We start from the raw sequence: 24628 nt of genomic DNA on the forward strand, positions 1-24628 counted from the left end.
TTGGAGTAGTAAAAATGTGTACGTTTTATTACTTTGATATCATTGTTGTTACGTTTGTTGCTGTCGTTGATGGCAAAAAGTCATGTACTTGTGTACTGTGAATCACTGTGTGCTGTAATATACATATGTATAGGCAACAATTCACATGATTAGTTCAGGACATTTTCTGTATAAGCTAGAGAAGACGAAATAAGCGAAAAAAAAAAACTGATGAATACGTTCCACAATACGAGATCATTCCTGATTTCGAGAGGGGAGGAAAATTTATCTGAGGAAAAAATGGTAGAGACCGTACAAATCGTGCTACTTGTTACATCTACAACAATATGATACTATGATTTGTTATTTCTCGTAAAGTTCTTCCACTTTTTCTTCAAAACCCCTCCCACCCGGCCAGGAGGTTGTTGGTGTAATCTTGTGGATACGCTACAAGTAACACCGATGCTATGTTATTGGGAAAAGTATTGCTTTCTATCGTACTTTAAGCTGGCATTTGGGTTCGTTCGTTTGATTACAAGGATCATAGAAGATGTATGGTTGAAATCAGCACCGTTAAATTTCGGTGAAATGTTTTACAAGAACAACGATAGCACAATTATTTTTCCATATCAGTGAAAAGAAGTACAGCGATTGATTTTAGCATTCGACACAAATGCCGGCTTCTAATGAGCTGTGCAGAGCTACCACCATATCTCATGACTGGAAATGAGCAGTCAAAAGTGATGTGAATTTCGGAATAAGGAAACACGCGACGTTTGACTGCTGTTAAACATATGGCGTTGTGCACTCTCGTGTTACGCTTTCGACATACACAGCAAAATGTAAAATCGTACGCTGCCTATGATTAAATAGACCTCAAAGTAAACCGCACATATATTTCACACGAGTACTAATCAATCAGCGCACTCAACGACTTGAGTCAATCATACTGCACGCGTTTTCCTATGCAACACTACCTATCGCTATATCCTAACAAGAAAGCTGGTAGAGTTTATATGAAATTTATCGGAATCTGATTTTGTTTTGAAATCATCGTTCTGCCTACAGGTTACGTGTCTAACTGCTGAATTAATTGCGCCAAAACTCATTATTTCCAAATGATGTTTTCCAATCTAACGACAACCAGAGAACGCCACGAAATTGGACACATTGTTGAACTGGTACAATGTACATTACTTTTTTAGTAAACTTAGATTGATGATTGCGTTTGCATGCTGATCTCTTTGTTGGCTTGGTAGAGCTTCCATCTTGCATCAAGCTCTGCTGTTCAGTCCCTGCTACCCTCAGGCCGCTAAATCCATCTGCAATCACCCCGAAAGTGACCCGAGCGATCACGGCATAGGGCGGCGATACCCTCCTATCTACAAAAGGAGATGTCACCATTTACACTAGACGAACAGCCATCATATTCACCACCATTGTCAATTTTTTCGCTTTCTGTCATTCTATATTCGTATATAAATTATGTTGTTGTTCCTTCTGCTCAAAAATTGATAGGAAAGAAATACAAATTGCAGGCTCCTACAAATATTTTAAACTCACGCATGTCGTATATTCGTACATTTAACTCTTCTTAAAAGCATATTATTTTCTTTTTTAGGTCAGTCACTTTCCATCACAACTTATAATGACCACAAACTCTCAGTTAGGGTCTCCCTAAATTTCGCGTACCGGGCAGTCACTTCGTTGCGTCAATTTTTTTTTAGCGACACGACAATGATAAGTATATATGAACGAAATGAATTGTGTATTCGATGGTCCCCAATGCTCCGATAGAGACCTGAATGACGATGAAAAAAAAGTTATGTATTTGTCTGCTTGTGTAAAAGAATGTCTAAACAGTAGTTCTAGAAACCTAGTCAACTTTCTGTTGTGCCATCTATTTGGATATGTGCAATGAAAGAACCATACCGGTTTGCGCGCACACCCCCCAGTTATGAAGGGCAGCAGAATATAAGAAATAAAGAATATAATTACAAATTGTAAAAGAAAATCAGTCCCTAGCATGGCGTTTGTCCATGTGCGTCTTTGCTCTGTGTTTTTCTATCATCACAAACTACTTATCCTTCTTCACAAGATTCTTCATGAATGCTGAAAGATCATACTCGGCTTCATATTGACTGGAGTCCCAAAGCTCCGGCAAATGGTCGAGGACGTCCTTAACACCGGTTTTGTTTCCGCCATCTCGGTCGCTGCCGGACGCTGGTCGACCGCTCTTGCCTGGCTCGGAAACCTGGAACAGGTCGATAAGCTGGTCTGTGGCCATAGTGTGTAAACTAGAATTGTCGCCACTGATAACTGTATTTGCAATCGACATCTTGAACCTTTGCAGGCCCATGATCTTCTCTTCGAGTGTATTTCGTGTGATTAGCCTGTAGACGTTAACAACCTTCTTTTGACCGATGCGATGTGCGCGGTCCATTGCCTGGAGATCCTTCATTGGGTTCCAATCGTGTTCCACAAAGATGACTGTATCCGCGCCCGTCAAATTTAAACCTAGTCCACCAACCTAGTAAAAACAAAGGTATAACAGGTGGTGCAATTTTACCAAGGTTTCACCACTTTGTACTACGCCAAGTCAATCGTAAACTAAAATAAATCATAAAATCAAATCGCAAAAAATGAATAGACTGTCCGAATCGATTGCTGTACCATGTACATTTACCGCAGTGCTTTATGTGAATAGAGACTCATGTTAATCAAAGACTTTATTCGTTACAAATAGACTAAACAAAACTCCGACGAAAGTAAAATTTAAATGCGAATCATACTTGGGTTGTGATCAGCAGCAAATCAATTGAGGGATCGTTGTTGAATTTCTGAACCAGCGCGTGTCGGTCACCAGGAGGAATAGCGCCATCTAGACGCAGATACGAAACCGTTGGCATATATTTCTTAAGTAAATCGTTTTCAACAAGGTCCAACATTGACTTGAGTTGGAAGAACACTAGGCATCGATGCGCATTGACAATCGCCTGACCTAGCTCTGACCCGATGCCACAGTCCAGCAGTAGCTGGCGGAGAGCAAGCAGCTTGCACGACACAGAGATATCGGAAAGAGATAGTTTGTCTTCGCGCAGCTGTTTGACGATGGCATCATACTCGGGATGGTTCTGCGATAATGCCAGCTTCGGATGGTTACACACCTGCATTCAATATACACACAAAAGCGTTCCCTCAATAACTGATACCTAGCAGGCTGTATATCGTTGATAAAACTACATTTTATAGTTAATTTTGAACGAAGAACCATTTTAGGAATTAACCCAATTGAACTTGCTGCATGCGGCCATAAACAGTATGTGCAGAAGATCTAAATGCAATCGCTATTGTTTCGGCTATGCATTACACTATGCGACCCATTATATAACCAACGTATGATGTTTACGATGCGTGCGGAAGGAGATTATCTAATCTCCTTCATGCTTCATGCTATTATTACATAAATTATGACCACCTACATTTAGCATAAAATAATAACAAGTTTGGAAAAAAAGAATGCAGTAAACCTTGCGTAAGTAGTGCAGGGCCTGGAATACATGGTGATTTGTTTGCGCCCCTCCCGCACCAGCGGACGACTCGGCGGCCTGTCGATTTATTGCCTCGACCATTTCGCTGTTTGCACGAGACTTTGAAAAATCTTCGTACAATCGATGCTGTAAGGCATGGAACATGTAAGGCAAAATAACAAAGGACGTTTTATCAAGGAAAAACAATTACGTTCACTGATGCGGCAAATAACAGCAATTAGAAAAGAAAGATTTCTACTTCCAGACGAAGCAAAAGATAACACCTCCATTTCTCCATATCCTCCTTTCTTCGTTAATTTTACCTGCAGTGGACTAAGTTCGCAATAGTAATCTTGGATGATCTTCGGTGGCAAATCGGCCAGAACATCTTCTTTTGTCCTACGAAGAACAAACGGCAGAACCTGACGATGGAGCGCTTCCATAGCCAAAATGCCTTGCTCGTGTTCTTTCGAAGATGCCTTCGCTTCCCTCGACGCGAGAATCGGCTTTGCGTATCTGTATCATCATTAAAGACATGCAACACATTAGAAATCAACCAGCCATGAGCTATGTCATATGATGTAGCAATTTTTTACTTAAGAGGCGTGAATCCATACTTAGTCATGCGCAATGCCAAGATGCAGAGTTAAGTTACGATTACAACGTAAGTATTTTCCATATCAGCCGTCGACAGTCCGGAATTTTCTTCCGCTTATTTAGCTGAATTTCACTGCGAAGTGTTCAAAAATTCACTACACGTAGTCCAACGAATTGCTTGTTTCTTTGACGTGCATAGTAGAGCTTTTTCTAGACACGCGCATGTACGCATGAGTTCGATTTGTAGTTTGGAACTTAAAACAACCAAACGTAAGAAACTGATAAAAGAGGAAATGCAGATAAGGCAAATGCTATAGAAAAACCTGCCGAATCCCTCTGAGCGAAATCTTACTTGACCGAAAAGAGTTTCTCGGATCCAAGGAAGCCGGGCATGAGGAAATCGAAGAGATTCCACAGTTCAGTCACGTTGTTTTGGATCGGAGTTCCGGATAATATCAATCGGTGACTTGCACGTAGCTGCTTGACAGCCTTTGAAAGCTGTGAATTAAAGCATCAAGTGTGCGTTTAATCATGATTTGCATTAGTTAAATTTCCGTGCAGATTCAAATGAATATTTGCTAGTATTATATAGTTGATATGAAATTCAATGTTTACTTCGTATTTTAGAACGGTGCTATTTCATAATGGTGTGACATTTCGCCACATCTTTGTTTGTTTTTGACATCTAAGAAACCCTGTTCATTTGGGCAATGTCAGTTGATCTTTCAGCAGGAGAGTTGTGAATTCTGAAAATCCAGAAAAGTTCAGTGGTTTACAAATGTGAACTACTGTGGCAGAAACAGCTGGCCGTACAAGTCTACTACTTACTGAAGTACACTGAGTCATATTTGGAAAGGACATTCGGAATTTGAAAATTAGTTTCATGTAAGACCCTCTGCTGAAACTACGCTTCGTGAATAATGAGGTATTGACAGGTGTTTTGGCATATGTTTTTTTTTAGGTTTGGCGTATGTAAAAATACCATAGTTATTCATCTCGGTTAGATTAGACTAGAAATTAATAAGCAAAGAAGTCTTGACAAATGCGGCATGATTTGTGTGGGGATCAAAAGTGAGGACATAGAAGATAGGGCCTTCTTGTTCTCTGTTGTAATAGCAACTCACCCTTGCCACCATAAATGCTTATAATTGTTAATAAAAAAGCTTATAATTATGTTTGGCAACCTAGGGCTAGTGTTGTTTTTCGCTAAAACTCCGTCACTTTTGGTTCTTCGGCCAGGGTTGGTGGTGAGGGCAGGTGGTTATAAACAAACATCGTAGCAAATCACCAGCACTTATAGACCGAGCTAAGCCACCCAATTATACACTAACCCGCAAGAATTTGTACAATTTTTCGTCAATTTCTTGGTAGGAAGATTGATCAATATTCAACATTATGTCGAATTTATTTTCGGGGGTCAGGGTTATGAAAATCTTCGTGTCGTAAAAGAACCCTGGGGTACGAGAGTCCAATATTGTTGTACCCCAGACCTGCAGCTACAGGATACCATTTACCGTTTAGAGACAGCGCACACTTCCATTAAAAATATTATAACAATTCACCATAGTAGTATACACTATAATTCTAAGGCATACTAAAATGACATCATATTTAACATAATATTAATTTAAAAATTTTTTTGCGGATAGCTTGAAACCGTCCTAAAAACCGAAAAAGTTTTACCGAATCAACAGACACACCTTGGTCTTGTTATTTTTAATGACGTGTCCCTCGTCAAGGATCACGTAATTCCATCGAATGGCGCTAAAAAAGTCGATATCATTTCTCACTAGGTCGTACGAGGCAACGACAACTAGGTTGTGGCACCGATGGCGTTCCTGTCGCAATGTAAATTGTGCTTGGAGACGTTGCCTTTCAGGAGGTGGACCTAACAAAAAATGACGATTGTTTAGTTTATTTGTAGTATCTAGTAAAAGTTCTGAGCAGCAGCTTTTCATAAAATGTTTGAGATTGCCTGATGTTGTACAGAAAAACCGTGTACAACAGATTTATTCTGTCTAGGTTTTTAATGTTTTAATTCATCGGGCAATCGTTCCTTTTTCCGGGCATAGTAAGCACAACCAATATTAATATTTGCTTCTGCCTCCACCCTCTCCACCTCGTCGCGCTCTACCTAACGCAACGCAACAATTAATTTTGTTTTACCTGTATAATGAAGAGGGTCGAGATGTTTAGCAGATACGAATTTGTCGATTTCGTACACCCAGTGTCCAGTCAAAGTTGGTGGACAAATTACGAGCGATGGTAATGGTGCAAAACTTAAATCATGTTTATTAATTTTGTACTGCTGTTGCCGACGGTCGTGATCTTCGGCCAGCATGCAAATCGACTGCAGTGTTTTTCCCAAACCCATATCGTCGCATAGTATACCGTGTAATCGATAGCGATTTAGAAATGCCAGCCAATTAACGCCTTCCTGTTGGTAGCTGCGCAAATCCGCCTTAACCGGAACGGACACCTATATTTGCAAACATCGAGAATCGATTAGTTTTACAACTGTTTTGATATAGTGTTTGGGGGATTATCGACGGATTTGTGTTCAGTTTATAATATAGAAAGAACGTAGACCTGCTGTGCATATAGTTCACCTATATCTGCTCCTATTCCAACAGACATAAGTGTGCGTTAGTCTAACAATTAAAGCCGATCTCGAAACCCTCTGAGGGTAAAAAGCTACTGTATTCTGAACAGGCAAATTTATAATGTGGAACTTTTTCACTGTCTATTATACAGTTAGTTAACAACTGTAATAATAATAATAATATTATTTGTGTATTGTATACTATGCAGTTTAAGTGTTATAGTACCAAACATACACTCGTGTTGTACCGAATGACATTTTATTTAGGTTTACTTGCATTTTAATTCTAAGATTGTGAGATTCTAAGATAAATACAGGAGTTGGATTTGTAGTCTTTAAACGAACCAGTGAGGCCATATGCTGAAATCTTACCTTATAATTTTCAGCATGATTAGCATTGAGCAGTTGATCTATAAATCCACGCTGTTTTTGGGCTTTTGTTCTAAGTTCCTCATCTTTAGAAAATAATTCAGACAGACCTGAGACTCCGTCGTCCAGCGGCATTAAGCGAACTAGATTTGCGAAACACTGCAGAACGCCAGTAGGGAAAACCAAATCGCGTAGAGTTAGAAATAATAATAGAGGTAATAACTTTAGCATGATGTTATGTAATCGTGAGATTCATGCTAATCGTTACCGTTATCAAATTTGACTTTTGTTCTAGTCTCGCACATACATTCATTGCACATATGCATATATCGGCCAATGTGGCTTTTCAACGTTCTGAAGGACTAACTTGAGTAGCGAGGAGTCGAACGTGTTCATTTTGGTCAGCCATGGCACCAAGAATGGGCAAGATGAAGAACGAGATAAATGGTACCGCGCGTACATCAAGACGTTCCACTAACGTGAAAATAGCCTCCACTGCACCCTGTCTCACGATGTCGTCCTGGGAGGTAGCTCCCAGCTGAGACAAGACTCCAAGTTTGATTACATGACACACGGTTGCACTGGAATAAGTCATGAATTAAAACAGCACATTCTGTGATATTTGTGATGGATTCAGTTAAATGGAGTATATTACTGATCAGATACGCTACAAAAGAGGTGCCGATTCAACTTCGATTATAGTAAGTAGAAATTACTTATTTTCATTATAAAAGCAAACCTGGTATCCACAGCAGCAAGGCTAGCGATGCACCGTGCAGCCATATGTCGCACTGCTGCAAGCGGATGCCGTGAGCAGAGGTCGAGACGCGGTAAAAGCCGTCGCAGCTCCGGATGGAGCTTTTTATGTACCGATGGAGTCAGTACTTCCAACGTCTGAAGGGACTCGATTAATCTGCGAAAGTGTTTACTGCAGTGTTTAATTTTTAGAATTCCATAAAATAATTCCAACCCGCGCCTGGTTCTGACCTACACGTTTATTTCAGTTCGCAAATCTGTATATAGGAGTAGTTAGTACAATCTGAGATCCGAGCCCGGTTTTAAACAAACAGTTCACCGCTTTTGCGAAGCAGGACATGCTATGAACGAGACTGAGCTTTGCAGTTATTGGTTAACAAATTATCACATACGTATTATTTCTACTTTTATTACCTCTACTACTAGGGTATTTCGTTAAGAATGGGGTTAAAATTACGCTGCTTGTTTATCAGCTGCATTACTTTTATGCTTTTAGTTGCTTAAAAGTTTTACATTTGTGTTTTTATTTTTATTTCTTTTTTTTTTTTATTTAACAGTGTTTAATTTAGCAGGATATTTATTCGTAATTTTGTCACTTTTATACAGTGCCCCATGATGCTCTTTTGCAACGGTTTCATCTTGAAGAAGAAACACGGCGAAATGGCAGCAGCATCTTCACTAGTTTATGATCGCCAAATCTACACAAGTTTACAAAACGTTTTTAGAATAAGGGGCAACTACCAGTTGTTTCTTCAAGTAAACCTTGCATCAGTGGCTGTCGAAACTAAGAGAAAATCGCCGACTAGACTATGTTTAAAATGACTTAATAAGCACATTTCATCCCGAAACCCTAATGAATTATGTGAAATGCATCGAAAGAAAATTGCTTTGAATTGTGAACCTAGATACCAGTGCCCCTTCATTGTGCATTCGTATATTATTTTTAAAGGTTTGGCTCCTTCGAATGTTTTTTCGTAGTAGAATTGCACTGATATAGGGATTTTCCTTAGGTTCTACGAAATCTGTATAAATACCAGCGACAACGTAGACCAGCAAGGGAAGTTTATGACCTCAGTAAAAACTTTCAACGCGGAGACATTACACGGTAACTAATTTGCGCTGCTCGAAGTAACCCTGTATAAGTCAAACGATCTTTTAATAGAACGAGTTTCCAGGAAATGAGGTTCAAGCTTCCCAGGGGAAAAACAGCCCGCCAAAATGTGCGCCAATTCTGATAGGGCACCCTGTACGTATCTCTAGAGTACGTACCCACGGACGGTAGCAAGCGTTGTTGTTGTATTAGACGAAGATGGTGAAGTTGAGGCTTCGAGATTGGTCAATAAGTTTGGTGATGTTTTATTTCTACCGCTTTTTGAGAGGTCCGTAGGCTCCAATTGTTGTTGATAACTTGTCGTCGTTATCTCAACCTTACCAAAAGTACTTTCCTTGAGTAATAGAGCAGCGATGGCTTCCCACACGGTGGGCAGGTCTTCGAAAAGACGCTCGCCAAATACCCCACCAATTTCGCCAAATGCCAGAACTGCGCCGCGTCGCTGTGTTTCCTGAGATTGCTTTTGTTCTTTCTGTAGTTCGTCGTCAATAGCGGCTGGTGTGAGTGGAGTGCATCCAGTGCCAACAGATGGGAACTGTTGTGATAAACACCACACCGTCAAAATAATGCGAATTAATATTCAAGTAGATTCATAAACTTTAAACCACCATTTAATGTTCTTTCCAAAGATACTAAGTTTTTTTGAAAATGATAAATTGGTCTTTTTAGCTTTAATTTTGGTATTAGAGGTTGAAATATGTGTAATTTTTCATTGTAATAGAAAATAAATTTTGTTGTAGGGCTTATATGATTGTAAGACATGAGATTAAATAGATTAAATCAATTAAGTCATTACATTACAGTGCGTTTGATAAATGTCAATGCTTCCTCCGTTTAGGAAGACAAATTCAACATGTGATAAAAATTGTTCCCAATTAGAAACGCGATTACGCGATACGTTTATGTATTTGATCCATACGGACATACGTTCGGCTGAAATTTACCTCAGGCGGCTGTTGGTTCGCCGCTTGTGGCGAGGGACTGACAGGAATTAACGGATTTGCCGGAAATGTCGGACAAATTTGTGACTGGCTCCTACGTAACCAGGGCTTCTTATTTAGCATCAGCTCGGCCGTCTAACAGAATATCATAAAAGTTAGATCCATATATTGTCTGCCACAAATATATTAGAGTGAAATAACTAAAAATCACATTTACTAATCGATGGTACTCGCTATTATACAAGATGTTATGCAAAAGTCCTCGCATTCTCTATGCTTTAGAGTCTCTTTTGAGTTGGCATCAAGAATAACAGGCACAAATAAAAATACATCAGTTAGTTATCGCAGTTACATCATCGTGGAAAAGAACATTGGGCTCCAAGAACCAAAGATAAAAATGTACCCCTTTATCCTATGAAATAAGGATACACCAGCTTTATACGGCATTCACTTAGTACTAGAACAGTAACGCTTTGTAATTTTCATGAAGACGGGTCGACTCCATCCATGATGAAATATGGAATTATTTACTTGCAAATTTTGTGTCACGAAACGACAGCAATGCCTAAGGACAGTCATAAAATTCGGTTGTACCTTAGTCATCTTTTGGAGGGTCATAATGCCGTCGGTTTGATACTGGCCCTGTACGGGTGTTACCAATGGAGTTTCATCCGGATCGCAACAAAGGTATGTGACCAGGTTCCTGACAACCTTGCCATTTGGGCACGGGCTTCTAAAATTGAAAGGTAACATTGGCAATCGTTAGTAGTCCGGTGAGGATTGACGTGATCAGTTTTAGGTACTGAACGGCTTGAAATGCTTTACGAACGGGCGATTGAAGGGTGATAAAACATGTAAAAAAGAAGGACCGGCATTTCGCGTTACCTCTTTTTTGTTGGCCCGTAGAACGGGAAGTCATTTTTCACCTTGAAAAAGTCTTCGACTTTGTAGTTGTTTACCTGGAAAGGGCGATTTGTAGTAGGAGAGCCAGATGTTTAGCCGACATCGCCTGTAAAGGTTCGTGCTGCTCCCGTCGTAGTGATTCCATGAGCGCTTTGATCACGGGACTTAGCTTGACGGGTAACCGATCAGCCGGAAGACAGACTAGCAACGTCGATAATGCTGCTTGGGTCCTTTTCAAATAATTGAAATACGTATATGTATTAGAAATACTGCCTGAGCAAGCACTACACTTAGCTATCTCCTCAAATGTTCATATAAATAAAATGGTAACCTGAGTTCTGTTCACGTTTTATGCCATGTAACACGGTGAATTTGTGCGTGACAATTTACTATTCGCAATTACATTGTGCCAAGAGAAAGATGATCCCTAGCAGCGGTTTTTGCGGAATTTAGAACCATGCGTCGCTTCTCATCAAGATTATCCAATAATTTCTGCTTCAACTTAGCGGACGATACGACTTCATCGAATACCTGGAAAAAGTAACGCAATAGATGGACAGCTGGTCACAAACGCGCTTGCAGCTCAACTACGAAATAGAAAGCTTTCCGCCTTAAGTTCCAACCAAGTTTGTTTCCAGAATTGGCCAAACAAGGTCGAGCAGATCGTCTTTTTATTACCATTCACACACCCTAATCAAAAGGTTTAACTAACACTTTGAAGAGCTGGATCGCCTCAAAAACCATGACCTGAAAGTTTCGCTTGATATTGCACTTGCTCATTTAACAATACGTGTGTTCTGGCTTTACATTTACCGTGTGACATCCGGCAAGAGTGTAGGCCACTGTGCTATCTACCTTCTGACATCTGCCATGTTTTCATCCATTTTCGATAATTTAATTACCGGGATATATAGAACAATCCACCCTCGAAGGGCTTTTTGCTTCGGACGCGACGTTCCAATTCACTCGGTCCGCCTGGGTGAGAGGCGGCCGCTTTTATCACCATCAAACACATCACCGTGCCATCCACGAGGGCAGGGTATCTTTCCTTGATAGTAGCTTTGCTTTGCTTTCTGGCAGCGGTTGGTTGATTCATGTTGTAGGTCAGTAGTTACCTCTCTGGCGAGAAGCGTCGCCTGGTCTGCAGTGAGCACTTGTCCAATTCCACATGCGGCTAGAGCAGGAAGTCCAAGAGATGAGCCCACCTTATCCACTGGCAGACAGTAGTGCCGCATCAACCCGATCAGATCCCGGCAGTCCTGCTGAAGACGCGTGAATGTCGATGCCACCTGACAAGATAATTTGGATGTAGGATATGAAACGGAGGACTGGATATTGAGAATAATTCCTAAAAAGCTATCAGAGTTTTGTCTATACTAAGTTACACGACACAGGAAAATGTAAACCTCTATTCCAGAAATTAGAGTAACCAGGTTGTTGGGAGAGCTTTGTTGTTACTTTCAGGTGCTCATTATTAATATAATAGAATTTTGGACTATTAAAACTTAATTCAAACTACCGCACATCTGTACCTAAAGTTCACTCATAGAAATTGCCATACCTCATCGTAAAGAACGGGTTCTTGAATGCACTGAATAACACTATCCGATATCGATCGGGGGCATTCCTCTAACGGCTCGTCAGGAAACAAAAATTCCCTGAAAATTAACACACCAAACAATTAGGATCATGTTATATGTAAGTATAATATTTGGATGTTTTGTACTCGCAGACGCTATTTCAGAAAGAAACAAAGTACTACGGAGGACGAATACATAATTCGTTTTTAAGAAAGCAGAATCGTAACTCATAATTAATCAAGATAGTTGGTAAAGATCGGCAGAAATGAGCTTCTGCGGAGATAAAGATTCAACGTAGATATATAGCTTATTAAAAGGTCATGTTACGAACTTCTGTCGGCGCTGTTCGATCCACTCTCGCACGACTAGGGCGACGATCGTCCGTTGAAGCGCACTTTTGCTGGCGAGGTGGAAACCTATCAGACGGGCAAAGCATTCCATCGGTCCCTCGGAAGGAGCAGTGTATTCGGCGCCGGGGGCTCGTCTTGTTACGAAGCAGGACAGTGCTCCCAACATCTGACATGCTGCAAGCCGGGCCCGCAAAACAAGGCGTTGACGAGCAACGTGAGACTCCGCTAAAGATTCTTTACCAGCAATATAATACTCTCCGCCCTGTAAATGCAGCATAAATAAAATCAATGACTGGGAGGGCAATAAACTTTTAAATTGTGACCGTTTTATTCTGGAAACTAGCACTGAACGGTAACGAAAAAATGAATACGACCAACCATAATAAAAAAAAGTTTTGTAGGAAGCATTTACAGGATACTGAGAACGAATTGTAATAGGTGTATATACCTTTCCGAGGGATTTTGTTGTTTCCAACCAAACAGTTTGCTGTCTTGGATCCACAGCCATCTTGGCAGGATGCATTGTAAGGCAAAGCCACCCAGCGAGGAGGGGACAAGCGGAGAAAAGCAAGTGAGAGAGATTGGCACTCCGCAGAATTGATACCCACACCTGGAAGTTAGGTACCAATACCAATTATAGCATTCGCTTTTGTGCAGATTTTTAAAACTGATTAGAAACCGTAGTGCCGGAATACGTCTTTCACTATCAATAACTCCGCTCACAACATCCGGAACACAGACCAGAACAGCCTTTACAGCTTTTTAATGCTACGACAATTTGTTTCATTTCGTTCATACCTGTTGAACAGCTTTGGTTGCAACGGGTTCTGTCTCAAGCAAGGAACGTTGGAACAGCAATCGAAGAGCCGGCGATAGCTGCGTCGTCACCAGTGGGCTATAAGGCGTCAATCAACAGTGATACCAAACAGACAGCAGAAACAAATTGAGAAGGCTTACTTTCAAAAAACGATAAATAATATCGAAACCAACTTAAATGGTGAAAGAAGATGTCCTTTAATGTTTTTTGGTTAAGTCAGTCAGCTTCTTAGACCCACCGTATGAAACATCCTTCGCTTTTTAACAAACACGATACTAAGCCTACCTGCCCTCGCCTTCTGTAGCAGCAATTGTTCGAAGTGAGTCGAGAACCGACACACGCACATTAAACGAATGATGGTCAAGAAATGGCCAAAGTAAAGCGATCTTTCCTGGCGAGACCCAGGGTCCGTCGTCATCGATATTTTCTACTGCTGTTTTATTCCTTAATTTGCAAACGTGTGGAAGAAGATGCGACAGGAGGCTTAAAATTGAGTGCGTAGATGACGAAAGTTCATCCATCTCCTTCAAACATGTCCAGAGTCGTTCGGACAGAGGAAGGATCTAAAGGAAACAGATTGTTGGAAACACATTAGGTTATCATGTTAGAACCGAACTCGCATTTCTTATATACATACTTCAAGCATCTACGAGAGTACTACCTATAATATTTTGTCACTCAGCATCGATCAAAGATTAAGCACTGCCAAAAATTAGAATTTATACGAAGCAACAAGTGTTTTATTTGAAGTATATGAACGTCAATCTACTTCTGTCTACCTGCTGCGGAAGTAAACGCGGCAAATCCTCAATGATCGGTAAGAAAGCTGCGGCAGCCACCGCTGATATATCGTCGTTGGCGTCTTGAAGACTCGCGAAAAGTGGCCCAAATACCCGAGGTAGCCACGTATCTCGGCCAACGGTAGCACATCCACTTCCTGGGGCCACGTTATCGCCAACAGGCGTACTGCTAGTCTGGCCACTAATAGCTAAGAGATATTTAATACCTAAAAAAAGATTCAAGTTTTCACTTACTCGATTTTTTGAATTTATCTCATAAGAAGAAGGTGTTCAGGCGCATACTCATATAAGTGTCTCGTCAGCGAAATTTGTTGCGTCATTGCTTTCCTTACCTAGTAATCCGCCATGTCTCGCTTCCCACGAGTCCCTTGAGTCAGCCATTTTGAGAAGAATGTCGAGAAAGGCATCAACTCTCGCAGGTTCTATCAAACGCAAACAAAAGCCTAACGCCTGCGCTGTGGTCTCACGAACAGGTGCAACGACCTGAATCAAAGAGATTTGTTATCATTAAAATAACAATCGTAGGACTATCGCCACACCGATTTCAAATCTAAGATAATATAGGTATTTTGCAGAAACTCATTTAGCTAGCGTATTGTGATCACTATCTAACAGAGACCATACACTATACTTTGTAATTTAAGAAGACACGTCATGTAGAACTTGAGATAGAGCAAACGGGCTCACGAGGAAAGTTATAAGCAAGCGAAACGCTAACTTTTCATCATTGTAATAAAACGAACTAATATTGGGTCGAGTATTATTTATTGCAGTATTATAGACCGCTGGATTGAAATTGACGAATGCTCCAGCTATGTTTCATACTCTACGTTTTTACGCCTGACTCACTTAAATGCGGTGAGTCTTTTTGATTGGGTGATTAGTCAGCAAATGTGATTTAAAAAATATTTTGAAGAATTATAAAACTCGACACTGAAATTGAAAAGAGCAGCTTGTGTTAAATGAGATTTTCATACCAGTAATCTTTGTATAACAGTTGCGTGGACAAGCCTATAACATAAGCCCGGCCAGGCCGTATACCTGATCTGAAAGGAAATCTCCAAACTTGTCTAACGCCAATACACAGACAAGCCTCAATGCGAGATTCTCTAGAAACTGCTGGTTCGAAGCCACCATTTCGTCACGGGTCATTCTGAAACATAAGTGTGATTAAATACGCTACGTATGTATCTCTACGTTTCGATTTTTGCGTCCGGTAGTCATCTACGTTAAACTTATGCTGTTCGACTCGTAGTAATACTTTATATTTGTCAAGACGTATAAGTGAACTATGATTTCTGCGAAGTTCTGTATCACGATATTTACCCTTTGGCAACGCCGGCGCCGGTACCATGTAATTTAGTAAGCTCACGCAAAGCCGTCGCAGCGCCATGCCTTGTCTCCCACGACGGTTTGAATAAGTCGTCCATTAAAGCCTCTGCAAACATCGTCAACGGCCACTCGGTGCACTGAAAACAAATTGTACGGTCGAGTAGCATACGGATTAAAGTCATTTCTACCTATTTCGAACCGATAATTCATCTTTAGGAATATAAAACAAAATGCTAAATGACGCATTATGCTTGGACTATTTGCTCTTTCAGAGAAACACACGTCTGCTTCAGACAGAGCCGCCTGAGGTGTGCTTGTGCTGCTGTTGCTTCCATTGCTTTTATCATCAGGCTCATCAAAATCAAATTTGCGTTTTTTTGAAGGCTGAGGTCCTGGGCCTTGAAGAACCTCGGTGATATCCTAACAGAAAAAAGAGGAGCGAAAAATTAGGCTTTACTTAAAGCTTGAAGCAGGTTCGTCGATTAAATTCATGTTTGTGTTGCATAGTCTCGAAATTGTAATTCTTATTGTTCAATATAACTTACCTTTTTGATTTCCGCAACACCTCCATTTGACTCATCTGCTGCATCTGTTTTGAGGTCGTTTTCGGTGAAGAGATCATCTGATGCCATTCCAAACTTCTCGCAAACGTCGAAGCCCAATCGTTTGCTGACAGCTTTTTTTTGGCGTGCAAGATCCTCTGCACTTTCACTCCCGTCTCCGTCAACATTATCTGGATTCTACACAAAAGCAAAGCGTTAATTTTTGTGTACAGAAATGCTAGTCTTATTTAAGTTCCGTAAAATTATGCGCTATAGTAGTAGATAGAATAGTAATTATGTAGTATAATGTAACTTAGTGTATTAATAGTAATGTAAATAGAATAGTTTAACCTAAGGAAGTTACGTTTATTAAATTCGTGTAAAGACGTACTTTTTCAAATTGTTTGCCTTCTGACCCGAGTAAATGCTTCCCTGTTCTCATGACTATATCGATGTCGAACTCTGATACTCGAAGTTGTCGCGTTCGATTTGCGTGCAAAGAATTACTACCCCCAGAAGGTTTCACGTCGTCGCCATTTGGCTCGGCCTTGCAAACAGGCGGAGGAGCCCAAGAAGGAACATTTTCAATAATCGCCGTCACGGCAGCGGCTGCTGCAATTCGCGTATCCCAATTGGCACTGCGCAAATACTTGTGCACCTGTCAAAAATTGTTTGGTAGGCCAAAGTTATATAATGCGCTAAGATGCATTCCTACTTAGGCATCCTTTGCCCATTAACTAGTGTGCATGTCCAAGAAACGCACGAAACATTTCACACTAACTGTATTCATAGAGAAATGTTTTTAAGTCTTCAAACTATCGGATACTCTTGAACACGAAAACTGAGTCTATACCTTAGCTAACAGATAGTTAAGTTTATGTGGATGGAGCCGTTGCAGCTCTCCCAATTGTTTTGCCGCTGCCCTACGAGTGACTGCAGATTGTCCCGTGTCTAGCAAGACAAACAGGCGATCCAGTCTGTAATACGGAAAACCATATAATAACGTAACTAGGATAATATCAAACGAGAATCAAATTACAACCGTTATGATCACCTATAACTTTATGGTAAAAAGGTGCCCCGGCGATAATTGTAACCAACAAAAAATTTAAATTTTAAACCGCCAAAAGCTTATTAATCAAGTAAATTGTTGGAATTGCCGAAAAGCGCTAAAGGATCCTAATTAAGTATCTATATAATGTACATAGGCCAAAAGTTGTAGAGACTGTCTACGATTGTTGTCTGCGTACCTTGTAGTAGTCATTGTAATCAGGCTTTGTGGATGAGACCTTCTATATGTTACAGATACGAGCGAAGCTGAAATTGAAGAAAGCAGCTTATCACTTCTGGAATTACATGCGCTTGATTAATTGTTTGTACACGCATGGAACAACTCCATCACATGTAAAGCTGCTAAGCATGCATTAGTTTACATATTTTTAACCCCTACCGGAAAATTTCAAAACTGAGTTTGTAAAGTTTAAGGATATAAAGTAGTACCTGAAAATACTTACGCAAACGACTAAATCGTGTTGACAGTTCAGCCCCGTTTTCAATGAGGTTTACATTTGCTACTGACTCACGTGCGCATGCACGAAAGCTAATCGGAGCAAAATTAGTGAACATGTATGAATGATTAAGTTGATCGGTACGGAAGTTTGACTACAGAAATATATGAGCATAAGACCCGCGGCTAAACAAAAAATAACTATAACCTTTAGAGTATTATACTTCACTTCCAAGAGTAAGATAGGCGGACCTATGCCCCACGAATAAGGCAAACTCGATCCTCGCCCATTCGAAGGATACATTTACATTACTTTTGCCGCCTGGATTAATCAACCGTTCAGGTACACCAACCGAATGTTTGTAGTTAAAATGTTCCTTCATTTACGCTCATATTGCTAAAACACAAACAACATATGTGGCGATCTAAAAAAAAACAACCACTAATAGGGACTGTGACAACCATTACAATTCGCATTGTAGATTAAAAAAGCCAGTGGCCTCTAATGTCATTCTAATGCATTTAAACATCCCTGTTTGTGATCTTCACTAAGCGTCACAGTAGAGGTATCTCTTATTCAATCCAACAATTTGATAAGCTGTTTGCCCAGATAAATGAATGTGCAATATTTACCGAAATTCTATAAATGCTAACTTAAACAGCTATGCTTGATATGATCCAACGTACGTGTAATGGACAATTTTCCAGATACTAGCTTCAAGAGGACCGTAAAATAATAGGAAATACACTTGTTATCATTGTTTGTATGCATAATTATATCGTGTACTTAAGATGCAGCTGTCCTTAAAGCCCTGCTCGTTTTCACAGTTTTGAGATGAAGCAAAACTTACATCGCGTAACAGGTTGAACATAAGTAACAAAATAGTTTATTATGCAATCATACATACGTATGGCAATTGCGGATCTATACTCCAACTGAATGTGTTTATGAAGCGATGGGCTGTCAAGCATTGCGGTGACGAATCGATCGTTATTTTTAAAACAGATATTTAGTAAGAAACCTTTGTTGTTGAAGTAAATACTAGCTTATTATTCACAGAATATGATTTTGGGAAAAACAACTATTATTAAAGGTGTCATTCAACCTCTGTACAGTTGAATGGAGATTAAATCTCTGCTCCATTAGATGCCGTTATTCGGCTACAAAGCTATTTTAGGAAAGTCAATGCGCTTGACATAACACGCACTTCTGTTTTCCAGAGCAATTTGTATATTCTTTGGAAACCACTCCCCTAGCCAAGTTGACATAGATCGGTGAAGAGGTTAACACCGTTCTATGTTCTTCAAGATAAATGTTGGGGGTGCATCCGATGCGAGTACTGCATGAATTCTTTTGTTAAGTCTAGGATCGGCGCAATGCGTACCGAGAATTAACTGCTTCTTGTAACTTAACCTTCAAACCGTTTCTATCCAACCTTCATCAAATCAACGCTTCGGGTATACATAGAAAGACCGAATAATGAAAGAATATCCTCTTACTTTGGATGACCAGTGCAAAAGTCAAGTACTCTAAATCTGTGAAGGTAACATCCCTTCGCTTATAACGCGTGTGCATGTATTAATTAAAAAACGTAGTTCGAGTAAACATCGCTTGTCGTTTTCTCCCTGTGCATTGATTCTTGGCTCAATATGTGACTATTGTTGTTCGTGCTTTCTTTGCTGCTATTTTTCTGAGAGATGCAAAATTTGATGCGGAACGCGTTTGTGGTATCAAAAAGATGTACAAAAGCGTTAACTAAATGTCAACTGGGGATTGGGGTAGTCAGCACTACATGCCTACCCATCGTACCAACCTATACTATACTCGAATCATCTCACTGTAACGGTCGACAAATAAATCAATTGGAACTCCTAGGTAACGACTAAGTGATCCTCGAGCAGATCTATCTCAAATGTCTCCACAAGAGCCGATGCTGTAGACGTGACGTCAAAATTTTTTTAAAAGTGTTTAAAATAAACGCCAATTCCCTTTTATAAGTTCATTACGTAAGACTGATTTTAATATTAAATGCAGTTATAGTCAAACGTGAATTTAATTATCAAGGTTTTATGGAGTATTTCGCGGAGTCGAAACTGTTTCGCTGTAATTTTTAATTTAAGAATGTGAAACAACTATTACTTTAGGAAAAGATATTTAAAAAACTACTTACCGCTATTCATTAGTAAAAAAAAAATCATCATTTAAATTGTGTGAACTACGAGACTCCAAATATTCGGTTTTATTTCACCCTTCGTTATCATTTTTTAAATGATAAAAGTTTTTTCTTCTCAGTATGAACGCGGGAAGGTCCATAATGGCCTACAACTACCGGTGCAAGCTAAATCAATAGCAGCCTATCTAAAGTGCTATAGCATTGTTGGCGCGTGAACTGAGATGCTTTGCCCACCTGTCGTTTGACATCAACGGCGTTTGGCCTAGAAATTCGACCTTCTTAAAGACACTACGTAGCCACTAGCCACAGCTTTCTTGTAAGTTCCCCTGAGCTTCGGTATGAAGTGTATTTCAACAATCAGATATTTGCTCACTTGGCACCTTGAAGCCGATTAACTAACGATAGTCCGTTAGTAGCTTTAAAGACATTATTCGCATAACGCAAGGACATCAGGCAGCTATGCCTAGTATCATTAATGTTAACATGGTTAAGTTGCTTGACGTTATAGATTAACGTAACGTTATGGATTGACGAATGTTTAATAAACGTTAAAGCATAGATTACATGGGAAATAGCATTGCTAAGTTTTCATTTTATAAATATGCATTTTTCTATGCATTCTTTCATTTTTTTCATTTTTTTAAACAGCATTTCAAGCATTCACAGAAACATCTGTATCATTAACGATGCAAAATGTAGCCTAATGCAAGTTCCGAACTTTATATCGAAGTTGGCACTTGAAAATTAACATGTATATCTTATGTTTCAGATTTTTTCTTTTTAAGGTACAGCTGTAGTGAGTCTACTGCTGGAAAATCTGCTGTGATAGCCGCTGCGTACATGTAATTCATCTAAAGAGGCTGTAAGCGGATTAATAATTGCTGCAGTTAAAATCATACACGTGACATTACGATTCGGTCATCTCTACTGCAAAGGGCGATTTTACATATAAAAAAAATACTTTGCATTTAACCTTAAACCTCATCTCTATACTTACATTGGCAAATCGAGATTATGATCCATCTCGTGTCTATCTACATAACTTAGTTCTATTTTGCAGTGACGCTCTTAACAACAGATCAATAACAAACCCAAGCCAAATCATAATTTGCTCCTCGCTTCGCTGAGCAGAACTACAACAAATGAGCAAGTGACGTTGGTTTACTATATAGCGTCAGAATATCAAGTAGACATGAGTTGGTGACATTCGGCCAGTAAGCCAATCTATCGATAATCATCTACCAGACCACTACCGTTCCACAACCCGCGGCGTTTACGTATACTTCTACAAACGTACGAGTTCTATAGGGCAATAGTTTTTCTTTCCAGGAACATCAACGGTGCCATTAAATCAGACAGTCTGTGGATCGTCAACTAACGCTACCGGTACAGGTAATCGCCGGAACCGGTAGCCGCAACACACAATAAGAATAGTATATAGGGGCCATTATCGACAAGAAGCATCTTCTCCATCCACCATTTGCAGCTAACGCCACTTTGTGATTTCGCTAAATTGTCGGCTTGTGCCGAAACCACTCGACCATATCATGCCCAGTTACAGAATGGATCCGAGAACCGGGCAACTAGTCGAAACCCTACGTTTGTCGGGTACCTTCCAAACGATTTTCCAAATCTCCGGCTCTAGCATGACAGCGAAGCAACATTTGGATTTTCTGAACTAGATATGTGATATTTCTAAAAATAGATGGCAAGATACCTACCTGAACTAATAGTAAAATAGAAAAGAGGAACTAACAGGGCGTATAAACTCTACGTACATAGCGATCTTGCGGCCTCTTACAATGGCCTGTGAGGTATATGCGGATGACCAGAAAAGGTTTTATACGTTTAACTTTACTTGTAATTTCTAACTGAACCTTTTAGATCCATGTTCTCTAAATTTATTCCGCCTTTAAGCCCCTTCGACCACGATAGAACCGTTAGAGAGGTTTTCACTCTTCTACGTTACATCTCCATTTACTTACGGTCATAAGTGATCAAAGATTTCAAAGCATTTCAAGCGTATTCTACGAGGGAATGATATGCTTTTATATTAGCGAAACCAAACCGTGTCTGAAACAATGATTAAAGAACTAAATAATAACAATTAGCTTATTAGGAGATTAAAGCCGTGAATATACAAATTTAAAAAACCAACACACTCCGCTTCAGCAAATGCCATAGTATTATCATGGCCATCGATTTTTATTTTGATTTTTTGCATCAGCATACGCATACGTGTCGGCGGGATATTGACTTTAATTTATCGCTACAGGTACTTCCCTCTGTATATTTATCAGAAAGCAATTCTGGCTAACGGTGGTAGAAGTCTCTTTTGCTAAAATTCAGGTCGGACAGTCTCGCATGGACATCTACATTTTGGAGTATCCATTAGAAATATTGATGACTTATCGACACTCAGATTGTCTATTTACTGACTGACGAGAAATTTCTGTCCCATTTACATTATCTTTCAACGGCTTGTAAACTGCGCTCGTAAAAGCTTATGAAACATTCTATTTACCTACTAACACAAAGCAGCGAGTGAGGCGCATGGTGGCAACAACCTCGAGCTACGCCTAAACGACCATAGAAAAGGGCAGTACACAACGGCTCGATATGTAAGCCTAGATACAATAAAATGAATAATAATAACAACGATATTATAGTAAACTGCGCCGTCTGCTAACACCTTTGAGGAACTCGGAGACGCCGTTTGTCTTCTGAGGTTAGGTGGCCGACCGCAACTGTCGCCTCCCGCGCCGTAGGAATAAATCGCAGCCAGAGCAGATAAAAAACAAAATATAATAGAGACGACATATTACACTAGAATGAAACGCATGAGCTGGTAGTAGCTAATTAACCAACACCAGCCTTCGATAAGTCAGTGAAAGTATCTTGATCTTATTGCTGCAGTATTACAGCTGATAGTAGCGGGATCAAGCATCATCTCGTCCATGAAAATGACTCAGGTGGCTACCGAACACGCACACGATATTCAATAGGCGTTATTAGTACTATTATTACAAATAATAATAATTAGAATAACATTTTTCATTCATATAGCATTTACGGAGCAGGAGTAGTGCTGCAAATTCAAATTCTAAATCACCTCTCAATTAAGCAGCTACTCTCAACCTCTTAGCACAATATTGACTGAAAAACAACGTAACCACCGGTGTAACCCCTTCAGCAAAACATTCATGGGATAGGCTGTCTTGCTTTTGGCGTCCGGTACTCGTCCGGTAGCGAACGGCATACTCGTTTTGCTGAAAAGGCATAGTGATTGTATGCTTGCAATTTGTTCATTTCTTGCCGTCGCGAAACGATGGTTCCGTGCGAACAGCGGACATACACTGACTGATGACCATAAACACAGTGTAAACCAGAACAACAGCGACAGCGAGCACTGATTCGGAACGAGCGCAGACCGACCACGCTGCCATACATTGGGATATTTATAAAGCCACTACCACTTTGTCGATACTAGACACCCAGACCAGCATCAGCTCACATGTTACGGTTTTTACTTATTGGTAAGCATATATCGAAGGCAACAGATCTATCACACAGTGTCCATATGTCTGTTGAACACAAATGCAGTAGACATTAAGTACTTATACGCTACATCTAATATTACAAAGTATTAAAATTTTCGATTGCAGACAAAGCTGTCTCTCCCGTTAGCCTACAAGATACCCTGGCGTTGTAATGCCGCCATTGAACCAACACCAATCTCATAGATGTACAGTGATAGCGCTCTTGTAGCTTCCACTCGTACAGACTGACAAAATGAAAAGGAACACTTACAATGCGAGGATAGTCGGGAGCGGGCAACACTATACGATCGTTCCGCAAAAGTTGACTCACTGCATATCTACCAATATATGTACACCTCTTTCTTGGTGCACCTGCGAGGTTCAAATTAATTTTCTTGCAAAAATTCTCCACTTCGGTATTGAATAATGATGGCGTTGCTCCGCTCCCGACCAGCATTGCATTTATACTGAGAGCCATCTTGCTCGGCCGTCAGCTTTCTATCTGACAACAATGGCGTTCATTGGCAGGTGCCCCTCGCGCTCGAAAGAGCGCGCTGATTTAAATCGACCAGATGACCAACGAGCTAATGCAGTAAACCTGTAGGCACCGGCGAATGAACCCATTCGAAAAATTGCTTTGGTAAAAGAAGGGTAAGCAATGGACGCAACTGGTGTCGTAACGAGTAAAGTCATCCAATGTAGTCCAAAACTTTTAATTAATACTTCCAATAATTTCAAAATTAAATAGAAGCGCCAATATTGTACCATTTCGCATGATTTTGTAATCGCAGAATGCAACGCTATAACAATATGTGTGATTAGCCAGCAAACGTTTTTATTTCACGTCCTTACGATTAAGTAAGCTAGTGAATAAAAAATGCATGACAGGTAAGAAGCTCTTATACCAATACCGTTATTATTAGAAAATTGACGCCGTTAAAATAGCACCGTAAAGGTTACTAAATAAAAATTAAAATATTAAAAATATACTGAGGGCAGATTTAGTTGGCCTCGTTCTCATTGTGCTTGATCTCTTTTGAATTAATTCAAGTTCTGTGTATGGACCTCAAGAAATGGTCCATTATACGAATGAGTTCATCTCATAAAGCCACTGGGTCTTTTGACTTTTAACGAACTAGTTTTTTTTTTCTGGTTTGTGATCGTAATATGGAAAAAGGATTATTCCTTTTGATTCTAAT

The 24628-nt window shown here is 40.0% G+C and overlaps 1 protein-coding gene across 3 annotated transcripts; it reads right to left on the minus strand.

The window, feature by feature from the left end:
* On the minus strand, positions 1 to 23888 carry Hel89B (histone acetyltransferase 1). 3 transcript variants are annotated; one of them, XM_022790460.2, is made up of 32 exons: positions 23701 to 23888; positions 17724 to 17809; positions 17460 to 17526; positions 17063 to 17186; positions 16601 to 16867; positions 16213 to 16407; positions 15950 to 16087; positions 15662 to 15804; positions 15377 to 15488; positions 14668 to 14818; positions 14315 to 14541; positions 13821 to 14098; positions 13517 to 13613; positions 13167 to 13328; positions 12700 to 12980; positions 12350 to 12446; positions 11904 to 12077; positions 11192 to 11319; positions 10845 to 11018; positions 10480 to 10618; positions 9889 to 10020; positions 9103 to 9479; positions 7817 to 7990; positions 7445 to 7658; positions 7081 to 7236; positions 6273 to 6585; positions 5807 to 5994; positions 4459 to 4604; positions 3833 to 4025; positions 3510 to 3656; positions 2772 to 3146; positions 1 to 2509 (listed from the first exon to the last, which is right to left on the minus strand). In XM_022790460.2, the coding sequence occupies exons 3-32, from the start codon at positions 17471 to 17473 to the stop codon at positions 2057 to 2059; spliced, it is 5769 nt and encodes a 1922-aa protein (XP_022646195.1). In that variant the 5' UTR covers positions 17474 to 17526; positions 17724 to 17809; positions 23701 to 23888; the 3' UTR covers positions 1 to 2056. The 3 variants fall into 3 exon arrangements, with proteins under 3 accessions (XP_022646195.1, XP_022646194.1, XP_086836759.1); XM_022790459.2 differs by lacking the exon at positions 17724 to 17809; XM_086980633.1 differs by lacking the exons at positions 17724 to 17809; positions 23701 to 23888 and adding an exon at positions 20888 to 20906.
* Positions 23889 to 24628: the final 740 nt, after the last annotated feature.

This window comes from Varroa destructor, unplaced genomic scaffold (assembly GCF_002443255.2).
Source record: "Varroa destructor unplaced genomic scaffold, Vdes_3.0 BEIS01000002.1, whole genome shotgun sequence".
In the NCBI taxonomy this organism is placed as follows: Eukaryota; Metazoa; Arthropoda; class Arachnida; order Mesostigmata; family Varroidae; genus Varroa; species Varroa destructor.